The sequence below is a fragment of the Hyperolius riggenbachi genome, chromosome 3 (genome assembly GCF_040937935.1).
Source record: "Hyperolius riggenbachi isolate aHypRig1 chromosome 3, aHypRig1.pri, whole genome shotgun sequence".
Classification (NCBI taxonomy): domain Eukaryota; kingdom Metazoa; phylum Chordata; class Amphibia; order Anura; family Hyperoliidae; genus Hyperolius; species Hyperolius riggenbachi.
The window spans coordinates 436643922-436667020 of record NC_090648.1 but is presented as its reverse complement, the minus strand read 5'-3'; the positions used below and the strand labels follow the sequence as shown (position 1 = coordinate 436667020).

Here is a 23099-nt window from a genome sequence, read left to right as displayed (position 1 = left end):
GGTGTTTCAGTTCAAGGCTTACCCAGCATTAGAGGAGTTATTCAGCAAGTACTGCAGTGTCTGCACTGGCTGTGTGTGTATGGACAGAGATATACTGAACAGCCGGCCTATAGCCTTGTGATTTCATTACATCTATATCCCCTTTCTCATGGCAGGGACTGCATTGCGCTATGCTTCCTCAATAGTGGCACCAGCTTTGTGGCCGGTTTTGCCATCTTCTCCATCCTGGGTTTTATGTCGCAAGAGCAAGGGGTGCCCATATCTGAAGTGGCAGAATCTGGTGAGTATGAACCCACCAACATCCTGCCGGTATCAATCAGATGCTAAAATTCTCCTATATTGTCAGTAAATGGCTCTAAGAATCCCTTTCTTTAGCTTTTGTCCTGGTTTGTTAAGTGTCCTGTTGTCTTGATAAAAGGAGGCATTGATTATAAAATATGTATTGTACATTTAAGAACCAGGAGCAATTCAAGTGTATGGACAGTTTACAAGGTTTTAAAGGGAACCTAAGGTGAGAGCGATATGGAAGCTGTCATATTTATTTCGTTTTAAACAAAGCAAATTACCTGGTTGTCTCTCTGTTGTTGTTTCTTCAATACTTTTAACCGTAGATCCTGAACCAGCATGCAGGCTGCTTTGAAGTCTGACTGGATTAGCCACATGCTTGTATCAGGGTTGTGACTTAGACACTACAGATGGCATACAGTAAAATATGGCGCCGGGGAAAAAATGGTATGGGGGGCTCCGGGGGGAGGGGCGGCCAAGCCTCCCCTCCCCCCCAGAGCCATTGTCCAATCCATGGACAAGAGGCTCTTCCCCGCCTCCCTTGCTCCAGGTGGAGGAAGGGGGCGATGACTCCCGGTGGGGGGGGGGGGGTTCCTTTAAGAAGGGGACCCCCAGATTTTCACCCCCCTCCCAGGAGAAATGAGTATAGGGGTACAAAGTACCCCTTACCCATTTCCACAATGGGTTAAAAGAAATAAAAACACAACCACAAGATTTTTTTTTATCAATCTTCATTAACCAGAAATACTTACCTGTACCTTTAAAAAAATGTTCCCATGCCAATGATCCAACGAATACAGTATCCTCTCATGTTGCAACCTTGATTGAAGAACTCCGTTGACCGCGCACCCGCCGCCGCACACCGCCGCTCCCCCGCGCTTACTTTAGCTATACTGAGTATAGCTAGAGCTAAAAAGCATCTTTGAATTTAGCTCCAAGGAGCCCCTTTGGTCAATAACAGACCAATGGGGTTCCTCCTGATACCTATTGGTCTGTTATTAAACCAATGGGGAGCCTTGGAGCCAAAATTTAAAGATGCTTTTGATCTCTAGCTATACAGAGTACAGCTAGAGCCGCTCCGTGGTCCCTCCTGCGCTGCATTCCGCATTTCTCCCCGCACATACCAATCTATAGCGCTCACCCACTCTGTCACTCTGGGTACTCCAGGATGACAGCGTGGGTGAGCGCTATAGATTTAGTTTGCGGGGAGAAGTGCAGAAAGCCGCGCAGGAGGGACCACGGAGCGGCTCTAGCTGTACTCTGTATAGCTAAAGATCAAAAGCATCTTTAAATTTTGGCTCCAAGGCTCCCCATTGGTCTAATAACAGACCAATAGGTATCAGGAGGAACCCCATCTGTTATTAGACCAATGGGGCTCCTCGGAGCCAAATCCAAAGATGCTTTTTAGCTCTAGCTATACTCGGTATAGCTAAAGCAGCACTGGGGAGCGGCAGTGTGTGGTGGCGCCGGCGGGTGCGCGGTCAGCGGAGATCTTCAATCAAGGTCGCAACATGAGAGGATACTGTATTCGTTGGATCATGTCCGAGGATATTGACGTGGGAACATTTGTTTAAGGGTACAGGTTAGTATTTGTGGTTAATTAAGATTAATAAAGATTTTTTTCTCGTGGTTGTGTTTTTATTTCTTTTAGCCCTTTGTGGAAATGGGTAAGGGGTACTTTGTAAAATTCACACAATAAGCAAAAAAAATATCACTTATATACATGTTAATACATATATAAATACATGTATTAACATATATATGTGTGTGTGTGTGTGTGTGTGTATATATATATATATATATATATATATATATATATATATATATATATATTCATACATATATGTATATAAGCCAAGGGATGAGCAGCACAAACCGAATTTTATGCAATACTATGCAAAGCATGCACGCAGCACTGGAGAACCCCAATCTCACCCATCTCTAGCACAGTTAAGCATATAAATGAGCGGTGCTCATAGTTCAGTTAAAAGAAAAGAGGAGAAGCGGGCACTGCTGCGTAAATCCCTTTATTGTGGCCGGGTTACAGAGTGGCTGCAGTGGGGGGAGAGGGTGGCCTGACAGCTGTTTCGCAAGTATACAACTTGCTTCTTCAGAGGCTCTGAAGAAGCAAGTTGTATACTTGCGAAACAGCTGTCAGGCCACCCTCTCCCCCCACTGCAGCCACTCTGTAACCCGGCCACAATAAAGGGATTTACGCAGCAGTGCCCGCTTCTCCTCTTTTCTCAAGACGCATTTGCATCGGTGCACGTTGCAGGTAAGCCCATCAGTGGCCGTTCCATCCCTGCCGCATGCTGGTGCCAGTTTTTTCTGCTTTCTCTCCCCAAGAATCATAGTTCAGTTAGTAGCTAGTAGAAGGTCAGGTGTTTTTAATTTCATTTCTCCCATTTAGCTGACCCCTGGGCTTTTTGCATGGTTCCCACTTCCCACTAGAACGCTAATAAAAACTAGCATTTTTGCCTGGTTAGAGTAGGACTCACCAGATCGGGGACACTTTGGCGCAGTTGGTGAGCTTAAATGCGTTAAAGCGTAACCAAGAGCCCCTGTCACTGTTTTCCTGTTGTGTGCTGCAGCACCCTCTGTATTTATACATATATGTATATACATACAATTATATAAATTTCTACACTTAAATTAACAAATTTGCTTAAACAAACCCACTTAACGACCGCCTAACACCGATAGGCGTCGGCAGGACATTAGTGGTGTTACCATGAAGACGGCCACTCGTTCGAGCAGCCTTTCCATGCCAGTTCACGGAGGGTGTCTCCGTGAACAGCCTGCGAGCCGCCGATTGCGGCTCGCAAGCTAAATGTAAACACGCGGGGAAGAAATCCCCGCTGTTTACATCATACGTCGCTGCTGCGCAGCAGCGCCGTAAAGGAGATCGGCAATCCCCAGCCTCTGATTGGCAGGGGATCGCCGGCATATGATAGGCTGAAGCCTGTCAGTTCCGGCGCAGGACGGATGTTCGTCCTGCGCCGCCCAGGGAAAGGAGGGGAGGGAGGGAAAGCCAGGGAGGGCGGAAAACGCTGCGGAGGGGGGCTTTGAGGAGCCCCCCCCCCGCTGGGCACATGTGAGCGGCGGCGATCAGACCCCCCCAGCAGGACATCCCCCTAGTGGGGAAAAAAGGGGGTAAGTCTGATCGCCCTGCGTGCCTGCTGATCTGTACTGTGGGCTGGAGAGCCCACGCAGCACAGATCAGACATAAACAGCCTGGTGCTTAAGTGGTTAAAACGCTATTTAATGTTTTAACATTAAAAAGCAAAGTAGCGTTTTAAGCACTTCGGGCAGCCGCGCGCCAGAAAGTTACAGCTAACAACGGTAAATACTGATTTACCGTTGTTCTGTATGGCGCGCCAGAAGGGTGCATTGGCGCTGTGTGCCATTTTTTCCTGTCCCGCTACAGATGCTAGAAGACCAGCAGGACTGCCAGACATCTGGTATTATATAAAGGAAATAAATATGGCAGCCTCCATATCCTACTCACCTCAGGTCCACTTGTAGTCCATCCACCCCCACCACCAACCACAAATAGGCCACATCATCAGAGATAAAGAATGTGCAGGTACCTTTCGGCACACCAGCAAGTGCTGAGCATTCAGCCCATGTACCTGCTTCCAAAACTCATTTGGATCATCTCACAAGGAATACTCACATTTTCTTTTTATAATAAAAAATAAAAAATCATAAAATTCTAGCCTTGCTAAATGAAAAAGTAGAATAGTCCTGTTTCTACGATAAGAGATACAACTTAATGTGCCTACAAAACAGTAACAGTTGAGGTCCGAGGTACCATTTAAAGGGAAACTCTACCTTCGTTATACAATTGCTATAAGTATTGATCAGAACTTCATAAGTCTTTTTGCTTGGTTTTGCTATAGACCATTATCTTTCCACTTGCCTGCAGCCAGCTCGAATTTGTAAAGCTGTTTGTGTAACCTTGGCAGCAGTACTCTGTTTGGAGTACTGCTGCCATAAGACTGAAATAATCCTTGATAGTAACCCTTGCAGTATACAGCACGGACTTCGAAGCATTCAATTATTCTAAACAAATGTTGAATTTGTTTCAAAATCTAAATTACTTATAGACTGTTTAGAAAGTTAACTAAGTGCTTCCGTGTTATCTTGTTTATTTTTGGATTTTGGTCTGCAGGTCCTGGACTGGCATTCATTGCCTACCCTCGTGCTGTGGCCATGATGCCCTTCTCTCCTTTATGGGCCTGCTTCTTCTTCATCATGGTCATTCTCCTGGGCTTGGACAGCCAGGTGAGTAGTTATATGCCAGAACTATTCTGGGCCTTGGTTGGGTATATGCCCTGCTCCCTCACTGGGCAATATCTCTATGGATACCAGTACATAATAAAGACTACAGCGCCACCAAGCAGAGGAAACTACATTGACAACAACTGTAGGTTTCCTTTTTCGGGTTCAGACTCCCTTCATTCTTTATCTGTTTGTCCTGGGATTATTACAGGGCTTTCATAAGGAGTCCACTTGGCCTATAAAACCACTTTAATCACCCAAATCAGTTTATGCTATTTTTGGTTTTTACCTCTTGTGCCTTAGTTTGTGTGTGTGGAGAGCCTGGTCACATCTCTGGTGGACATGTACCCTAGAACATTCCGAAAGAAGAACCGGCGAGAGCTGCTCATCCTGGTGGTCTGCATCTTCTCCTTCCTGATTGGACTCATAATGCTGACTGAGGTGAGTGATGAGGAAGGAGGGCTGCTTCCTGATTGGAGGTTGGGTAGTTTCTAACCACTCAATGTTGTGATCGTGATGACTCGGTTGGCACTTCTTTTTTTCTTTACAAATGACTTAAAGAGCACCCGAAATGACAAGTAGCATAATGAGATACACATTGTGTACTAATTAGTACAGACTTTTAAGAGCAAATCATGTATCAAACATTGTGTACTAATATATAAATAATGTTTTCTACATGATTTGTTAACATAAGTGTACATGGAGCAGCCTCAATTGCTTATGTGATTCCCATATAAGCTGCATTAGGTCCCTTTTCCACTAGGCTGCGATCCGCTTCAAAAGTGCATCACATCCCTCTAGAAGGTTCTGGACTGGGCAGTGACACGACAAGGGGAAGACCAGCATGATAGGGCTGGAGGCGACCGGAAAGGAAAGGGTTAATCCTTCCTGTTCCATCCCTTCCCTTTTTCCTGGGCTGCTTTTTGATTGGCTGGGAGGATAAGGAAGTTAAATAGGAGGGAGGAGTTTGAGGAGCAGGGGTTTATTGGAATGTTTTTGGAGTTCCACCCACCCTAATTATAGGTGTTGTTACTCTGCTACATGTAATGGAATTGGTTCAGAGGCATAGCAATAGGGGGTGCAGACAGGGCCGGATTTAGGCCAAGGCCACCTAGGCCATGGCCTAGGGCACCACAGGAGCAGGGGCACCAAAGCAGCAGGCTAAACTGGTGCAGCATTTGCAAGTTTGCAAATGCTGCATTGCAAGTACTCTGCTGCTAGCTGCCTGTGCAGCAGCCACCTTGCTCTCTGTGCACATTTGCATTGTGGCAGGCAGCTATGGACTTGGTTAGCATTGGAGACGGAAAGGAAGAGGAAGCTTCTGCACTGGAGATAAGCAGAAAAATGAGTGACACTGGGAAAAAGAGGGATTAAGAGGGTCATCTGGCTAACTATACTGGAGAGAAAAGGGGGGGGGGGAGTCATCTGGCTACCTATACTGGAGGGAAAGAGGGGGAAGAGTCATCTGGCTACCTATACTGGGGGGGTCATAAGGCTACCTACACTAGAGGGAAGGAGGGAGGGGTCATCTCACTACCTATACTGAAGGAGGCGGCTGGGGACAGTGGCCTAGGGCGGTAAAGAGTACAAATCCGGCCCTGGGTGCAGAGGTAGCGACCACATCGGGGCCCTTGGGCTAGAGGGGCCCCGAAGGGTCTTCCCCTTAAAGAGACTCTGAAGCGAGAATAAATCTCGCTTCAGAGCTCATAGTTAGCAGGGGCATGTGTGCCCCTGCTAAACCGCCGCTATCCCGCGGCTAAACGAGGGTCCCTGACCCACCGAAATCCCCTCCGAGCAGCGGGGGATCTCTTCCGGATTGAGGCAGGGCTAACCGCCGCAGCCCTGCCCCACGCGCGTCTGTCAGCGCGTATCTCCGCCTCTCCCCCGCCCCTCTCAGTCTTCCTTCACTGAGAGTGGCGGGGGAGAGGCAGCGATGCGCCGCTGATAGACACGACTGGAGGCAGGGCTGCAGCCGTTAGCCCTGCCTCTAGGAGCAGCGAAATCTACAACCAATTTGGTCGTTGATTTTGCGGGGGGGTTGGGGGTGAAGAGACCCCCATTTAGCCGCAGGATAGCGGCGTTTTAGCAGGGGCACACGGACCCCTGCTAACTATGAGCTCTGAAGCGAGAATTATTCTCGCTTCAGTGTCTCTTTAAACACAGTATTAGCTCTTTATTGGTCATGTGCTGATAATATTCACTTATACAGGGTCTTCTCAAAAAATTAGCATATTGTGATAAAGGTCATTATTTTCTGTAATGTACTGATAAACATTAGACTTTCATATATTCTTCCATGTGTATTTGAATCTAAAATATATGAAAGTCTAATGTTTATCAGTACATTACAGAAAATAATGAACTTTATCACAGAATGCTAATTTTTTGAGAAGATCCTGTATAGTTGATTTGAATGGTAGTGATCATTAACACACAGTTTCCCATCCCCTTCTTGCACCTCTGTCATTGTGGTTGTCCTTGATTGCTTTGGTGTGTAGTATCAATTGTTATCTATAGCATGCTTGAGGGGCCCAATGCTAAACTTGCACTGGGGCCCACAGCTTCTTAGCTATGCCACTGAATTGGTTGTCTTTGCAGCCGGCGCGGTAAGGCTCCGGAGGCAGTTTTTTTGGGTATGGAGAAGGTCTTCGCCGCGGGGCAGACACCTAAAAGAACATGGTCATCTTCGAGTTGGTATTGGAGGGCAAACAGTTGTCCCCGAGACGGTTCCCACATCTGGGGGCTGGTTATCAAGGCTGTTTGTCAATATTTGGTCCTATATAAACCTCCAGACCCCTTGAGCTCATGTGGTTCTATACCTTTTTGTTTACACGTTTTACATGTTTACAATATTCAATCATTTTGTTATTTACGGTATTTAATAAAATATGGCTGCTTTGGCCAAAATTTTCTAAAGAAGCAGCCTTAGAGTGATTATTACTTAAGTAAGCATATAGAGTGTTATGTATTGGAGGGAGCTTAAGCCATGCCAATCGCAACAGCAGCATTTACATGTTAACTGCAGTGCTGAATTTCCATTTGCGTGATTCATTTTTTTGACCTGAAACACAATACCAGCCTGCATGACTCTTGGTGTGATCGCAGTCCGTTCCTGATGGCTTCACGGCGTAAATGCGGCAAGTGGAAATTGTGGGTTGTGTGATCCCGAAGCAGCACAATTGTGTTTCCCAGTAGAAAAGGTGCCTTACAGCTACAAAACTTAATTTGTTTGCAGGTGCTCAAGATGGCAGTCATTATAGCACACCAATAACTGATGTATGTTGTTAAATAGAAACATTACACCCCCCCCCCCTTCCCTGTCCCTAGTGAAGTGATATCTTCCCCCTACAGTGGTTGGGGAGTCAATGATGTATCTACCCAATGTAATGACAGTCAGATTCCATTGTCCTTCTCATCTCTCCCATAGGGAGGCATGTACGTCTTCCAGCTCTTTGACTATTATGCGGCCAGCGGAATGTGTCTGCTCTTTGTGGCCATCTTTGAGACTCTGTGCATTGCCTGGGTATATGGTGAGTATTCTTATCATTTTTTTTATTTATATTGCCTCATCATACTCCACGGTGCTGAAAAGCTTGACAATAAGTTTGACAATCCATATAATAAATACATAAAATTTACATGTACAGGTACAGCATTGAAAATACAATTCTTGCACAGCTGCTCATGACACCTTGTAAATAAACACCGAAATTGGATAGTATCAGTATATATCGTATATATGCTGAATCTCTGAAATCCATACCTTTTTTTTGAACTTATTAGACTTTCATTTTGATACCATTTCAGAATTAGCACTTCTGTTAAAGCAAACCTGAAGTGAACATAAACTTATCAGATAGTGAATTGTATGTGTATTACAGCTAATAAATATAACATTAGTAGCAAAGAAAATAGTCTCATATTGTTTCCAGTGAAACTTCAGCTGTTATTTATGCAAAAGAGCTTCTCTGAGCTATTTGACATATTAGGTCGAATACAGTCCTGTTTTCTGAAGCACTTAAACAGCCAAGAAACGGTGAGAGAGCTGGTGATAAAGTTTTACTGCAGGAAAGTTCCAAGGGTCATTAGCTCTGCTCTGTTTTATAGCTTAAAAGGCAGAGTGTTGTTTAAAACTGCAGCTGTGACAGTATGATGCAATGTCATAAAAAAAGCTATATAAATAAAAAATATGACTCTTTTTTTTCTTTACTACTAATTTTCTATTCATTATCTGTACTGCATATACAGGTACAAGGCAGGAAGTTGACAAGGAAAGGCCAATGTTTATGTATTGAGCCTGGAGAGAAGTGGCTGAGGACAATGGCAGCATTGGTGTTCTGATTAGGAACGTTGCTTCGAATTCACCGGAACACCACTCTTCAGCACCATTCAGCACTGGACTTGCGGACAGCGTCAGGACTCTGTCATTTACTTACACACAGAGTAACCAAGCAGCTCAGGGTGACCCAAACTACTAGGAATGTATAGGGGGATAAAAGGAACCAAAAAGCCCTCCTACTAAAAAAGCAAAGCTTGGTGTAATTGCCTTCTTAAAACAGAAGGAAATTTGCAATAATTCAGTTATAAATGAACATTTGTGGTTACCCACAATGCACACCTACTAAATATGCAAATTATCCCTTTTCGCCCTTGGTAAGCCAAGCAAGCCTCCAGAACCGCTGGTTTATAGCAAGCCTATAGCTTTAAGTTTTACACAGCCATACCAAACCCACATGTTACTTACACACTTCACAGCAAGTTTCATGTGACTTTGATGCTTCTCCCTTTCAGCTTTGGAAGAGGAAGCATCAGTCAGGTGAAACATGCCATGAAGTGCAATTAAGTGACAGTCCCCTGACGCTGTCTGCAGGTTCATTGCTGAAAGGCGCTGAAGAGTGTTCTGGCTAATTCAGAACAATGTTCCAAATTGAACCACTTAAGTTCAAGCGGCCTCTGCACCATTAAGAACCAGAGACCACTGGTACATACCCGCTGCAACCGCCACACGTCTGGAACCTGGGCCACCCACTCTGCCGTCTCTATGACTGCAGAGTTCCTGTGTGCGGGTCAGGAGCCGCTTTCATTGGCCAATGAAGTCGGCTCCTTACCCGCTCATAGGGCTCTGCCGTCATAGAGACAGGGAGAGCCAGTGAGCTGCAACGGGAGACGGCGAGGATTTAGCGGCGAGATCGGCGGGAGCGATGAAAACGGCGGTTACGCGCAGCGGTGGTGAGTTGAAATATATGCCCTGGCAGCCAGATAGATATCAAAACAGGGCGTAGATTTCAACTATGTCGGTCCTTAAAGGACCTCTGACGCAAAAATCTTAACATTTAAAATACATGTAAACATCTACAAATAAGAAGTATGCTTCTCCCAGAGTAAAATGAGCTATAAATTACTTTTCTCCTATGTAGCTGTCACTTACAGTAAGTAGTAGAGATATGACTTTACCGACAGATTTTGGACTAGCCCATCTTCTCATGGGGAGTTCTCAGGGTTTCTTTGTTTTCAGCAACATTTCCTGGACAGCAGTTGCTCCATCCAACTGCTAAAAAAAAGTGTACAGCGAGCAGGGAGGCTGGCCAGCATCTTTGTATAAATCTTTTTCAAGGTGTGTCTTTATAACGAATAAAGGCCATGCTGAGAATCCCCTGTGATGAGATGGACTAGCCCAAAACCTGTCGATAATGTCAGATTTCTACTATCTACTGTAAGTGACAGCTACATAGGAGCAACGTAATTAATATCTCATTTTACTCTGGGAGAAACGTGCTTCTTATTTTTATGTATTTTACATTTTAAGATTTTCGCGACAGTTCCTCTTTAAAGGACAGCTGTAGGGAGAGGTATAAGGAGGCTGCCATATTTCTTCCTCCTTAAGCAATACTAGTTTCCTGGCAGCCCTGCTAATGTATTTGGATGCAATAGTGTCTGAATAACACCAGAAACAAGCATGATATGCTGCATGCCTGTTCAGGGTCTATGGCTAAAAGTATTAGAGACAGAGGATCAGCAGGACAGCCAGGCAACTGGTATTGCACAAAAGGAAAAAAACATGGCAGCCTCCCTACAGTTGTCCTTTAAGTAGTTAAACACCAGCACTGCTGATTGATTGATATAAAGCCAGTAGTCATGGTGGTTTGATTGATTTCAGACAGATTCCAGTTGGAATCTGATGGAATTCGAGCATTGCAAGGTAGTAAAATGATCGTTGCTCCCCAATCGAAACTTGATCAATGCACATTGCTTGGCTATCCTGCTGATCCTCTGCCTCTAATACTTTAAAGAGGAACTCCAGTGAAAACAATGTAATAAAAAAGTACTTCATTTTTACAATAATGATGTATAAATGATTTAGTCAGTGTTTGCCCATTGTAAAATGTTTTAAATCCCTGATTTATATTCTGACATTTATCACATGTTGACATTTTTACTGCTGGCAAGTGATGCAACTGCTGCTTGCTGTTTTGGCAGTTGTAAACAGCTATTTCCCACAATGTAACAGGGTTCACTGATAGGAATCTGCCAGAAGTACCTCGGTACTCAGAACTTCTTGTGGGAGGGGTTTCACCACAATATCAGTCATACAGCGCCCCCTGATGGTCCGTTTGTGAAAAGGAATAGATTTCTCACGTAAAAGGGGTATCAGCTACTGATTGGGATAAAGCTCAATTCTTGGTCGGAGTTTCTCTTTAAGCCATAGAACCTGAACAAGCATGCAGCAGATTATATGCTTTTTACTGAAATTTGAATGTATTAGCCACATACTTGTTTCAGGTGTGTGATTCGGACACTACTGACGCATGAAAAATCAGCAGGACTGCCGGGCAACTAGTATTTTTTTAAACGGAAATAAATATGGTACCCTCCATATTCCACTCACTTCAGGTGTCCTTTAAACAATTAGGGGTCCCTTTGTGCTGCAAACACGCAGCCCGAATCACCAAGCTGTGCCATGGATGGCTATAGGGATTTGGGTGCATGTAGCAGCAGTGTGATCTGAATGGCAAATCAATTTAACACATAGGCAGCGCTTCCCCACCCCTCTCGCTTGTGGTGAAATGCTGCAGGTTCGTGCCGACTTTGGCACTAATGGAAAGTGGCCCTTAAGCCAGATATATAGTGTGTGGCTGGATAGTTCTTTCTGTTTTAAGAAACCAAACTTTTGTTTTCCATAGCATTTTAGTAAGGGGGCTTTTAGGACCATTGTAGCCCCTTACACACTCCAATGAGTTCTGGGTCACCATGAGCTTGCTGGTTAGTCTGTACCTCTCGGTGTTACAAGCCCTACTTCATAGAGCCAAATTAATCCATGCCATGCACTGATGAGGATCAACCAATCCGAAACAGTCTGTATGCATGTTGGATTATTATGGCTCTGTACAAATTAACAAGCTGACACATCATTGCAATCCAGCAGTTCTGGAGGTGTGTTTAGATTCTAAGGGCAACAATGGTTAATTTGCATATATTCAGCAGTGATGCACTGGGAGACATCTCAAGCTCACTCCAACCTGAATTATCGCAAATTCTTTCTGTTTTAAGAAAGCAAACTTTTGTTTTACATGGCTGGATAGTGTACTGGTTAAGGGTTCTGCCTCTGACACAGGAGACCTGGGCTTTTCCTGTTCAGTAAGCCAGTACCTATTCAGTAGGAGACCTTGGGCAAGGTTTCCTAACACTGCAACGTCTTATAGAGTGCAAACATGAATGAAGAAGATGAGAGGAGCATTCAGCACTGCAGGTGCTTTATTTCATAGCGAGGCACAAAATAGCAGTACAAAAATGCAGCTAAAAGAGGTCACATACCATATAATCGAGTGTGGTGGTGCGGTGGGTGCTAGGGACAGGTGCCTGACGGCCGTTTTGCGACGTAACTGCGCTTCAACGGAGGCTAGGATCGACATGTAAGCAAAAGGAGAGGGGAAAAATAGTTGGCACTCCAGTTTAAGACAGCTGACACTGGAATGGTGCAGGCAGGGTTCACACACTCCCGCTATAATGCAAACTGTATGCTCAGATTTTTGTAGAAGGCAGTGCAAACATGAATGAAGAAGATGAGAGGAGCAATTGGAACTGCAGGTGCTTTATTTCATAGCGAGGCACCAAATAGCAGTACAAAAATGCAGCTAAAATGGTCACATACTATATAATCGAGTGTGATGGTGCGGTGGGTGCTGGGGACAGGTGCCTGACGGCCGTTTCGCGCTGTAACTGTGCTTCAACGGAGGCTAGATCTAGTGTCTATGGTACAAACAGAATCAACAATTTATAGCCCACCTATTGCTATTCATTTTAAGTTATGTAATCCAACTTGAAGACAACTTACAGGCAGATGTGGACATCTGTGCAAGCCCGGTACTGATTTTAGTAGCAGTCTTTTGGGTTCCCTTAAACCCACTTCAAAAATAAAAACGAACCCTTCGATTTTAATTCTCTATAACCTCAGTCTGTAGTATTTATATGTATATTGTGTTCTCTTATCTCATTTACTGAGTTCTCTTATACACATTTATTTTTTGGCAGGTGCAAATAATTTTTACGACAATGTGGAGCATATGATTGGATACCGGCCTCTGCCTGTCATTAAGTACTGCTGGCTCTTGGTCACCCCTGCTGTTTGTCTGGTAAGATACAGGGTTAGGATTGGGGAGGGGATTAAGCTTTGGTGGTTGGAGTAAAGTGAACCTGCTACTGTCACAGGAGCCCTAGTGGTCGGAACGCAATTTGCCTTCCAATCGGTTTCAGCACACAGACCATGCAAACTGTGGTTGCAATCGGTGCACGGAAATCGACAGAATTTGGGCAGCAGCCCGACTAGAAGGGAGCCTGTGATGTACGGTAATCACAATTTACACACTATTTCAGGGTATATCTGCCATCACCACTGGTATGGGCCAGTGGTCCCTACCGACTGACTGACTGATCCTGCAAATAAAACGGTTAAAACACGCTGTATTCTGTCTAAATATCAACAATAGTAGCGACTCCTTAGAGATCTGAGTTCAGTTTCTGTGTATGGCTGTATAGCAGGTGTAGCGGAACAGTAAACGACTTTGATAAAGTCTTTATTTACGTGCAATATAAATAATTAATATATACAGAAAATTATTAAAATCAACAATTATTGAGACATTAGATAACGCAGTATGAAAAGAAAAGGATAAAATGCAAGATGTCCTTTTGTGGGAAAACTTGTATAGTTCAGTTTCAGTTTCAGCAAAATTCTTTTGTTGAAGATCAGAGCAAAGTCCAAACAAGATGGCCGCTAGCCATGTGTCCTCTGGCTGGCAGCAGACAGGCTCTCATACAGATGGAATTTGGAGGACTGAGGTCCGCCTGCCGGCCATGTGCTTTTGATGAAGCTGGTTTGGGGGTGTGGCAATGCCGGCCCCCTCTGAGTTACCATCCAACCACAGTTCAAGTCCTTGGGGAGAGATTTAGGCTTAAACTTCTAAAACGCCGTAACTCATAAACAGTACATGTCATATTTAGGTGGATAGCAGATTCCTGATTGTCAGAAAATACCGATTAATATGACATCAGACATGGCTAAGGCAGGTTCCTGAGAAGATTCATACCGCAATAACTGGACGAGATATTGCCATGAATGTTATATCAGCGCGTTGGGCAGACTTTAACGAATAAGACTATATGTATTTTATAGCTGTGCGATATACGGTCTCCATATAATAGGTAAGAAACCATACATCACATGCATTCATATCTGTCCTTGTCGGTGCCTCCCTGGCTGGCTTCTCAGGGCCCCCCTGGGGAGCCAGCTTCCTGGCTCTTTTCATGGAGCCATTTGACTGTGGGGTGAATGAGCTGGTCCCTGCAGGGAATCTGGCCACGTGCGACATTCCTGAGGGGTGAGGGGATGCTTTACTCAGAGGGGGACAGATTTCTGGTTTAAAAGAATACAAAAATGTCATTTTCTGATCGCTTGCACGACTACACAACCAATCTAGGTCTAGCACGTCAATGGCAATCGGTGCAGTAAACCGATTGCGATTGCATTCTCGTTTCTCACGGCTGTTTTCGTGACAGCTACTAAACAGGACCAAATAATAGTTATGCTGCCTGTGTGCACCTGTTATAATCTACAGCAATAAATTGTGCAGTGGCCTCTTCCTAACATGGATTATCACATTTTCTTTTTAAAGAACAAGTGACACCCATGCTAACCTAGAAATAAAAAACACATATATAAGTAGATAATTACTACTTCTACTTACATAACAGATATAGGGCTTGATTCACAAAGCGGTGCTAACTGTTAGCACGCCTGTGAAAACCCCCTTAGCACATCTAAACAAGCTTTTCGCGCATAAAGTTTTAATGCGCGCAAAACTTTATGCGCATAAAACTTTACGCGCGTACTGCACAGAGCGCAGGGCGCTCCGCGCGAAGTGCCCATTAAAGCCTATGGGACTTAGCGCGTGTTAAACTTTGCGCGCGTAAAACTTTATGCGCGCAAAGTTAGCGCGCGATCTGATTGAGAAATCCGGTGCTAACCTACTTAGCACCCTGGTTAGCGCGTCTAAAGACTTTAGATGTGCTAAGTAGGTTAGCACCGCTTTGTGAATCAAGCCCATATTGTGCTATCCACGTAATGATTCCTGTGAATTTTATAAAGGAAAAGCAGAAAATCCTAGTCTAGGCAGTGGCCATCTTGCCAAACTAATGCTGACATCATATCCTCCCTGACTCTTGTTCCCCCCCTCCCTTCTCTTGTTCATTGTGTATTCATTAGCTGCCCTCCTCCCAGAGTCTTCAGACACTCCCACTGAAGTGTATACTAACAACTGCACTGTCTTTTTTTATTTACACATCCAATCACTGAGTCACCTCAGCCTTGCTTGTAAACACAAGTAATACGATGGTGTTTCTGATAAGAAGCTAGGCAGGGAAATAAATGGAAGAGGAGGAATATATTATAGATAAAAAGAACTCCCAGCATTCAACTCTTTGGCACTAGGGCCAGTGCTCCTAAAGTATGTGATAACTACAAACCATAACAGCAGAAAAAGTTTTGCAAGTTTTAAATGCAGGATTAGCATCTTTATCACTTAATACACTCAGACCAGTTGCTGTTGAAATTTGATTTGTATGGTGACAATACCGCTTTAAGGAGACTTGAGAATGGGTGGTAAACCTGTCACAGGGGGAACAAGTTCTATTTTACTTACCTTCTTCCAGCACCCTGAAGACTGAAAGGTCTCCCGGTTTTCTCCCGTCATTGTCCGTTGATCTGCTGTGACCGTCTAAAAGATCTCCCTTCGCGGGTGCACCAGGCCTCATGACTCCTCACTGATCACAGGAGCACGAGAGAGTAGTGCGTTCAGCCAGGACTGCGCATGCACAGTAGCTTCCTGACTGGTGAGTTGGCAAGCTGTCGCAGGTGCTCAGCTGTTTAAAGGAGTTCGCCCGAAGAAAAAAGAGACCTTTCAGGCTTCTGGGGGCCGGAAGAAGTCCCAGGTATGTAAAACAGAACGTTTCCCCATGAGAGGTACAAGTTCAGGTGCACATAAAATCTTTGAATTGATATTTGACTCATATATAGAGATGGCTTTGGCAATAGCCATGGAGCAGATAGCTGTAGTTTGGTAAGCTGTGGAATGACAATTTCTTTTTAAGGATTGGCCAGCTAACATCATTTATCTGATTTTATTCCAGGCCACGTTCATCTTCTCATTGGTGAAGTACACTCCACTCCAGTACAACAAGCGTTACACCTACCCATGGTGGGGGGATGCGGTCGGATGGCTGCTGGCACTCTCCTCCATGGTCTGCACCCCACTGTGGGTTTGCTACAAGGTTTCAACAATAAAAGGGCCACTGCTACAGGTAAGACGGTGGTAGGGCTATGACCCTATGGCTGGAATTCTAGCATCAGCAAGTACATTATTCTGCATTAGGAACCTAAATGATATCAGCTATGTTGTTTAGGTTGTACAGTGTAGTCCACAGACAGTGTGCAAACTTTTCATATAAAAGCATTTTTTAAATGCACAGGAAAAAATCTATTTAACAATAATAGTCCTGGAAGTAGAGTGAGCGGTGCTGGAGACAGAGAAGCCCGGCGGCATGTGGAGCTCATCACATGGAACCCGGAAGAGCTGAGTCCATGTTCCCTGCCCCCGGGGCCCGCAGTGATAATTTATGGAAGGGGAGCATTTAAGGGGGGCCCTAAGTGAGGGAGAGGGGAGTCGGGCCTCCCTCCCCACAGCTGTGTGTGCCCGCTACTCCCCCGTCATGCACTATAATCCTCGGGGCGCTGGCAGCCTCTAAATGATGGAGTCTTCTGCGCATGCTTGGGCGTGTGCCTACCCCTGTTGGATACGCCCATGTCATCGGGAGCATACTGCGCTTGTGCAGTACTACTGCAGAGTTGCAGTATGCTCCCACTGACTTGGGCACGTTCTTGTGCGGGGTGGGTGCAGAAGATTCGGACCCATTGGGAGTTGGCTATTCTTCAGAAGCTGCCAGCAGGACCCAGGAGAAGACCAGAGCTGTGGGGAGGGACAAAAATGACCTCTAGGGGCTGGAAGAAGCTCCAGGTAAGTAAAGCTACATTTTAATTTTTCACCTTGGAAATCCTTTAAAAGGTATTTTCGATGTAAAAGACAGAGCTTGTCATGTAAGGCTCTGTCTTAATGCTGCCAGGATCGGTGGGTCTCAGGGTTAATAACTCACCCGTAATTCATCAATGTCAGAAGCTCCGCCTCCCTCCTCAGAAAATACATTGTGGCGTTTTTTATTTTAAATATATTCTAAATTTTCCGAAGCTCTGGCCACGCACACCTGTATGCAGCGGCCCGTCCCCAACTCAGAAGCCACAGCCTACCGTAATTGGTGGTTGCTGGGCTGGGGGCGGTCCATGCCAAAGCAGGTCAAGATGGCCAGAGCTTCAAAAGACTTTGGAAAAAAATGCTGTGACTCTCTTGCCAATGGAGGGGCAGAGCTTCACCTGTCTAATGAATTACATGCCAGCGGGTGAGTTATTAAACCTGAGACCCAGCAATCCTGGCAGTATTAATACAGGGCACCCAAATTACAGTGATTTGAGGAGAAATCCCCCCGTGCCACTATAGCCTTAACATTACTGTCTACAGTGGTGCCCAACTCAAGTGCTACGCAGTGCCGTGCAGGTGCTGAATTCACCAGACTCACCCTAGTGCTCATTACAAGCTAGTTATTGACATCTCTTGTTTCCACCCCATTCCCACCTCTTGTTTCCACCCCATTCCTTTAGATTGTAAGCTCGCAAGGGTAGGGCTCTCACCCTTTTGTGTCATGGAATGTTATTAATTTAATTGCTTGCACACTGTTAGAGCTTTATACTTTTAGTCATCATGTTAAATCAAATTGTAATCAGCAGTGCTGTATTGTGTATCAGTGTTCATATTTGATGTATATCATTGTCTGTATCATTATGTATCCCTTGTTTGTTTTCTTACATTGTACAGCGCCACGGAATATGTTGGCGCTTTATAAATAAATAATAATAATAATAATTTGAATTGGCCAAGTAGTTTATTATATCAGAAGTTTACTATATCAAGATTCATCATAAATTGTCAGGACCTGGCACTGGCAGAGGCCAGAGAGGCTTCAGCCTCAGGGCACAGTGTAGGAGGGAGTGCACAAGTCATTTAGCTATCATTCCCCTATTGTGTTTGAAGCAGAGAGAAATAAGAAAAGGGGATACATGGCAGCAACTGCAAGCCAGATAAGTAGATATTAAGGTGTTGGGGGCCCTGGGGTGCCTCTTAGTCTAATAGCAATCAGTGTGTGACAGCTGGGGTAGGAGGGATGGACGGGTGCACATTGTTGCTTTGGGTGCTGGAGGACCTTGTCCCAGCTCTGTAAATTGTATACTGTATTAGTGCACGTGCATGGTCAGGACCAAAGGAACTGAGCTTACTATAGCCAGAGGTTTACTATATAAGGGTTTTTCTATAACTGCATTCTGTTGTATAACCCATTTCAATCCTTCTGTTTTCCAGAGATTTCGTCAGCTCACCTGCCCAGATCCAGATCTGCCTCAGAGGTCGGTGCGAGACCAGCAGACGCAGGTGAGAGCGGTGACCCCCCTGGAGGAATCTCTGTGCTAGGACGGAGCGCTGTGCATGTGTACGCTCAGTACATGGAGTGTGCAGGCGGCGATCTTTTTCTGGGCACAGCTACAAGAGTATACATGCTTACACAGTCACATCTTCTTGTATTCAGTGGTGACATCAGTGGTTGTGTAAACACACGTGTACAAACGCCAGAACAGACTGAACACACAGCTGTGTTTTCTCCCGCCAGGTGGTCCAACCTTGAAGGCATTTGAACAGTAGAAAGCAGATTTTTTTTTATTTTTAGTACTGTATTCTTTCCATTTATTACCACCATGATTTCCACCATGTGGCCCATCAGAGCTCAGCTGGTCACAGGGCGATTGGCTGCTGTTGTTAGTACTATAAAGTAAGATGAAATGAATCTTAAGCTACATTGGGGACCGAAATAAAACTGTCGTCTTGTGATGTTTCTGCTACAAAATATTGTCTTCCTCTTGTGGATACATTTAAAGGTTTCTGCATTGTATGTGTCATGTGATCAGTGCAATTCTCTTTTCTTAATTTAAAATCGAGCTGTCAGCCATACTATCTCAGAAAAAAAACCCCTCATATATAAGTAGATAAATAATTGCTCTACTTACATAACATATGTATTGCACTGTCCACATTTTGATTTTAGTGATTTTTCTATGGTAAAAAAACAAGAAAATCCTTCTTAGGAGTCTCCATTTTGTCAGTGGCTATCCTGAAGCCAATCCTGACATAATTTCCTCCTTTACTCTGTCTGTGTATCATTGCTTCTCATTTAACTTTTGGATTGCTTGGTTAGCAGCCTTATTTACCAGATAAAAATAAAATAATTGATTTTTTTATTTTATGCCCGACAATTACACTTTAAAGCAAATCTGTGAGGAGGAAAAAGTTTTGAAAAGTTAGATGCTTATCTAATAGTGTAAATCAAGCCCCATTCTACTGATCATCAATTATACAGTAAAGTAAGTGAACTTGAGGTGAAAATAAACTTATGAGATAAACAATTGTATTTACGGTATGCTCCTACTCCTAAAAATGGCTTTAGTTTAGTTTAGTTATCCCATGGTTTTATTTTATATTTAAATATTTATAAAGTAAATTGAATGTTTTGTTGTCTCTGCTCAGTGGCAGCCTAATAAGTGTCCCTAAATTAAAACACATGAACTATTGATCTTTTTATATTTTCCCCTTCTCTCAGAAGTTGTATTCTGTGAGGAAAACTTTTATGACTGTAATTTGCTTATTAGTGATGTTTACCATATTCCTGACAAGACAGAAGCTGTCACTTCCATGACTAAAAATTAACTCTTCCAGGCAGTAAAATAAAACAAGTAAAACAGCCTGGTTATTCATATGTTTTGCACTGTACATACACATGTCTGTCTCGTCATGTCACATGTTGCCTCTGGTACATTTTAATAATTTATTACTGATTTTACCCCCATGGAGATATATGAGAAGAACCTCCTGGCTGCTTGCAAAACCTTCAGGAAGCCTATTCTGAGATGGATCTGGAGAGGTTTCTTGGCGTCTGTGCTTACAGTGTCGGTCCTGATTTGCTTAGGAATTATGATTAGTGTTCTGAATACATAAAGAAAAAAAATGGGCCACAGACAGCATTGATTAGACCTGATGTGCAGATAACAGATTGTCTGTATACAGTCCTGTCGTCACACACAGCCTTAAGGTGGCCATACACTTTTCGATATTTTCCCCTTATTCGATCATTTGATTATTTGATAAATCTTCTAGAAATTGATGGTGCAAATGATTCCTGATCGTTCAAATTTCTGGCAAAATTGATTGGGTCAACTACCCTGGATGGAAGATGTCGCTCATCGGTCGCAGGTTGGGAGTGCACTTCTAGTGGCGTTCGATTTTATGACAATTGTTTAGGCACTAGGCAGCAAAGCTTATACTCACCTGTCCTTTGGGGTGTGATTTCACTCCACCGCCGGGTGCTCCTCCCTGTCTCTTCTCTCCCGGGGTGCCTGTGTCACATGACAAAAGCTAGAAGCCATACACTAGAGGCCTCTATTGGTCACATAAGTATGTGCCAGGGTGCCTGTAGTATTTGACCTCTAGCATTTGTCATGGGCCACAGGTGCCCAGGAGAGAAGAGACAGGGAGTAGCCTACAGGGGTGGAGAGAAGACACCTTGGTGGACCAGATGAGTGTAAGTCCTGCACAGCCCAGAAGGGAGGGGTAACTAGGAGACCTGGGGACCCGAACAGCAGTGCAATCTGTTTGCCTCATTGACCAGTGTATAGCCACTTTAGGGGGTATTTGTGGGGAATGCAGAGGGAGTTGTCAGTGTAATAGGCAGACTCACAGCAGTTCTCGAGTACAGTGAAGCACTTGTACAGTTTGTATACCACTCCATCCAATGCAGTAACATGAGGCTGTCCGTCCCTTGTCCTCTGGATGAAGATGTTTCAACATAGCTGATCACCCTTGCAATCAATATACCGTCAGAAATCAATCAGAGGCCTCTTGCACACTGCAAATGGCAAGTCCGATTTACAATTCTGATCTGCGATTCCGATTTTTCCCTGGATGCTATCAACACAAGAAGAAAAATGCAGAAAAACCGCAGCATACAGTACCGATTAAAAACTGCAAATCGGAATTGCATGTAAAATCGTGTCAAAATCGCAAATCAGATATGCATGTAGTGTGCAAGAGGCCAGAAGTTAATTCATTGGGCATGTTGAGGGCAATAGGTCAGATCAAGTAATTCATTTAGTTGGAAACCAATGACCCAGGAAAGGGTTGCAAAGAGGAACTTTTCCGAAAATAGTTGTAGGAGTAAAAAAATAAATCAATACAGTGGGATGCGAAAGTTTGGGCAACCTTGTTAATCGTCATGATTTTCCTGTATAAATCGTTGGTTGTTATGATAAAAAATGTCAGTTAAATATATCATATAGGAGACGCACACAGTGATACTTGAGAAGTGAAATGAGGTTTATTGGATTTACAGAAAGTGTGCAATAATTGTTTAAACAAAATTAGGCACCTGCCTAATTTTGTTTAAACAATTATTGCACACTTTCTGTAAATCCAATAAACCTCATTTCACTTCTCAAGTATCACTGTGTGCGTCTCCTATATGATATATATAAATTTGGGCACTGTTGTCATTTTATTGATTCCAAAACCTTTAAAACTAATTATTGGGACTCAAATTGGCTTGGTAAGCTCAGTGACCCCTGACCTACATACACAGGTGAATCAAATTATGAGAAAGTGTATTTAAGGGGGTTGTAACGATCGGGGTAACACAGAGAGGGTCTGATTACCGGTGATTTGCAGTATCACCGAGAATGCAGAATATACCCGATTATTGATGATCTGCAGTATCACCGATAATCAGATATATATACTAACCTCTGGACACCTTAATAATGAGAGTGTTTGGTGCAACAGTAATACTTTGAGCAAAGCACCTGGAGGATAGGTGCTAAACAGTACGAGCTACTGCTATGGATCAGAATCCTTCCACAGGTCTGGTGCTCCCCAAGGGGCGGAGCCAGACTGAGACAGTGGGAAGGACAGAGCGAGAGTGACACCAATGGTGCAGTGTCACTGACAGGTTAGTGAACTATCTCCAAACTGGGAAGATAGTTCTCGAGGTTGGACAGGCCAGGTCGGCAACAGATAGACAGATCAGATATAGAAACAGGAGACGGATGCAGATTCCAGAGACTAGCCGAGTTCAGCAACAGAGTATCAGAATGACAAGATACAAAATCAGAGATCAGAAAAATGGTCAGGAAAGCAGAAGGTCATAACAAATAATCAACAATGCCTAAGCTTGAGTGTGATCTACAAGATTCTCACACTCCAGGGACTAGACTAGAATATAACAATAATACAGATGGTACTGAATTCCTAGACTAAGGTGTGAGTTCCTTGGCCATCAACACCTTGGAAACTGGTCTAGATAATAATACAGATAATAACAGAATTCCTAGGCTAAGGTGTGAGCTCCGTGATCATCAACACCTACGAAACTGTCTAATAAACACAGATACTGACAAGGTCTGAGTGCTACCACGTAGTGATCGCAATGCCAGACACCAGATGAATGACCAGCACCCAGTATATATACCCTAGCGCTCTCCAGCGCCTCCCCTAAGTGCTGGACCAATGAAGGTTGCTGAAATTGTCAGCTGACCGGCTTGGTCAGCTGACCCCCTTCTGACTGCCATAAAGGCCCTGCCTCTCTGCGCACGCGCGCACGCGTCCTCCTAAACCAATGTGGACTATCAGTCCCAGCCACACCAGTCATGCGTTGTAATGTTTCTGCTGTGTTGGATGCAGAATCCGCCGCACCGCTGTCCGTGCGTGCGGCATTTTGTCCGCATTCCGCATTACTGAGAGGCGCAGGCCTATGCGTGTAACTTGCCGCATTGGACG

At 44.3% G+C, this 23099-nt stretch overlaps 1 protein-coding gene across 1 annotated transcript in view; it reads left to right on the top strand.

Annotated features, from left to right (window-relative positions):
• Nucleotides 1-21547, top strand: part of LOC137564186 (sodium- and chloride-dependent GABA transporter 2-like) — a 94322-nt gene extending 72775 nt beyond the window's left edge. Inside the window, exons 9-15 of the mRNA XM_068277678.1 lie at nucleotides 156-280; nucleotides 4460-4572; nucleotides 4873-5010; nucleotides 8000-8102; nucleotides 13102-13202; nucleotides 16255-16425; nucleotides 18588-21547. Coding sequence (XP_068133779.1) covers nucleotides 156-280; nucleotides 4460-4572; nucleotides 4873-5010; nucleotides 8000-8102; nucleotides 13102-13202; nucleotides 16255-16425; nucleotides 18588-18695 — 859 coding nt within the window. The 3' untranslated portion in view covers nucleotides 18696-21547. The remainder of the gene's footprint in view (nucleotides 1-155; nucleotides 281-4459; nucleotides 4573-4872; nucleotides 5011-7999; nucleotides 8103-13101; nucleotides 13203-16254; nucleotides 16426-18587) is intronic.
• Nucleotides 21548-23099: the final 1552 nt, after the last annotated feature.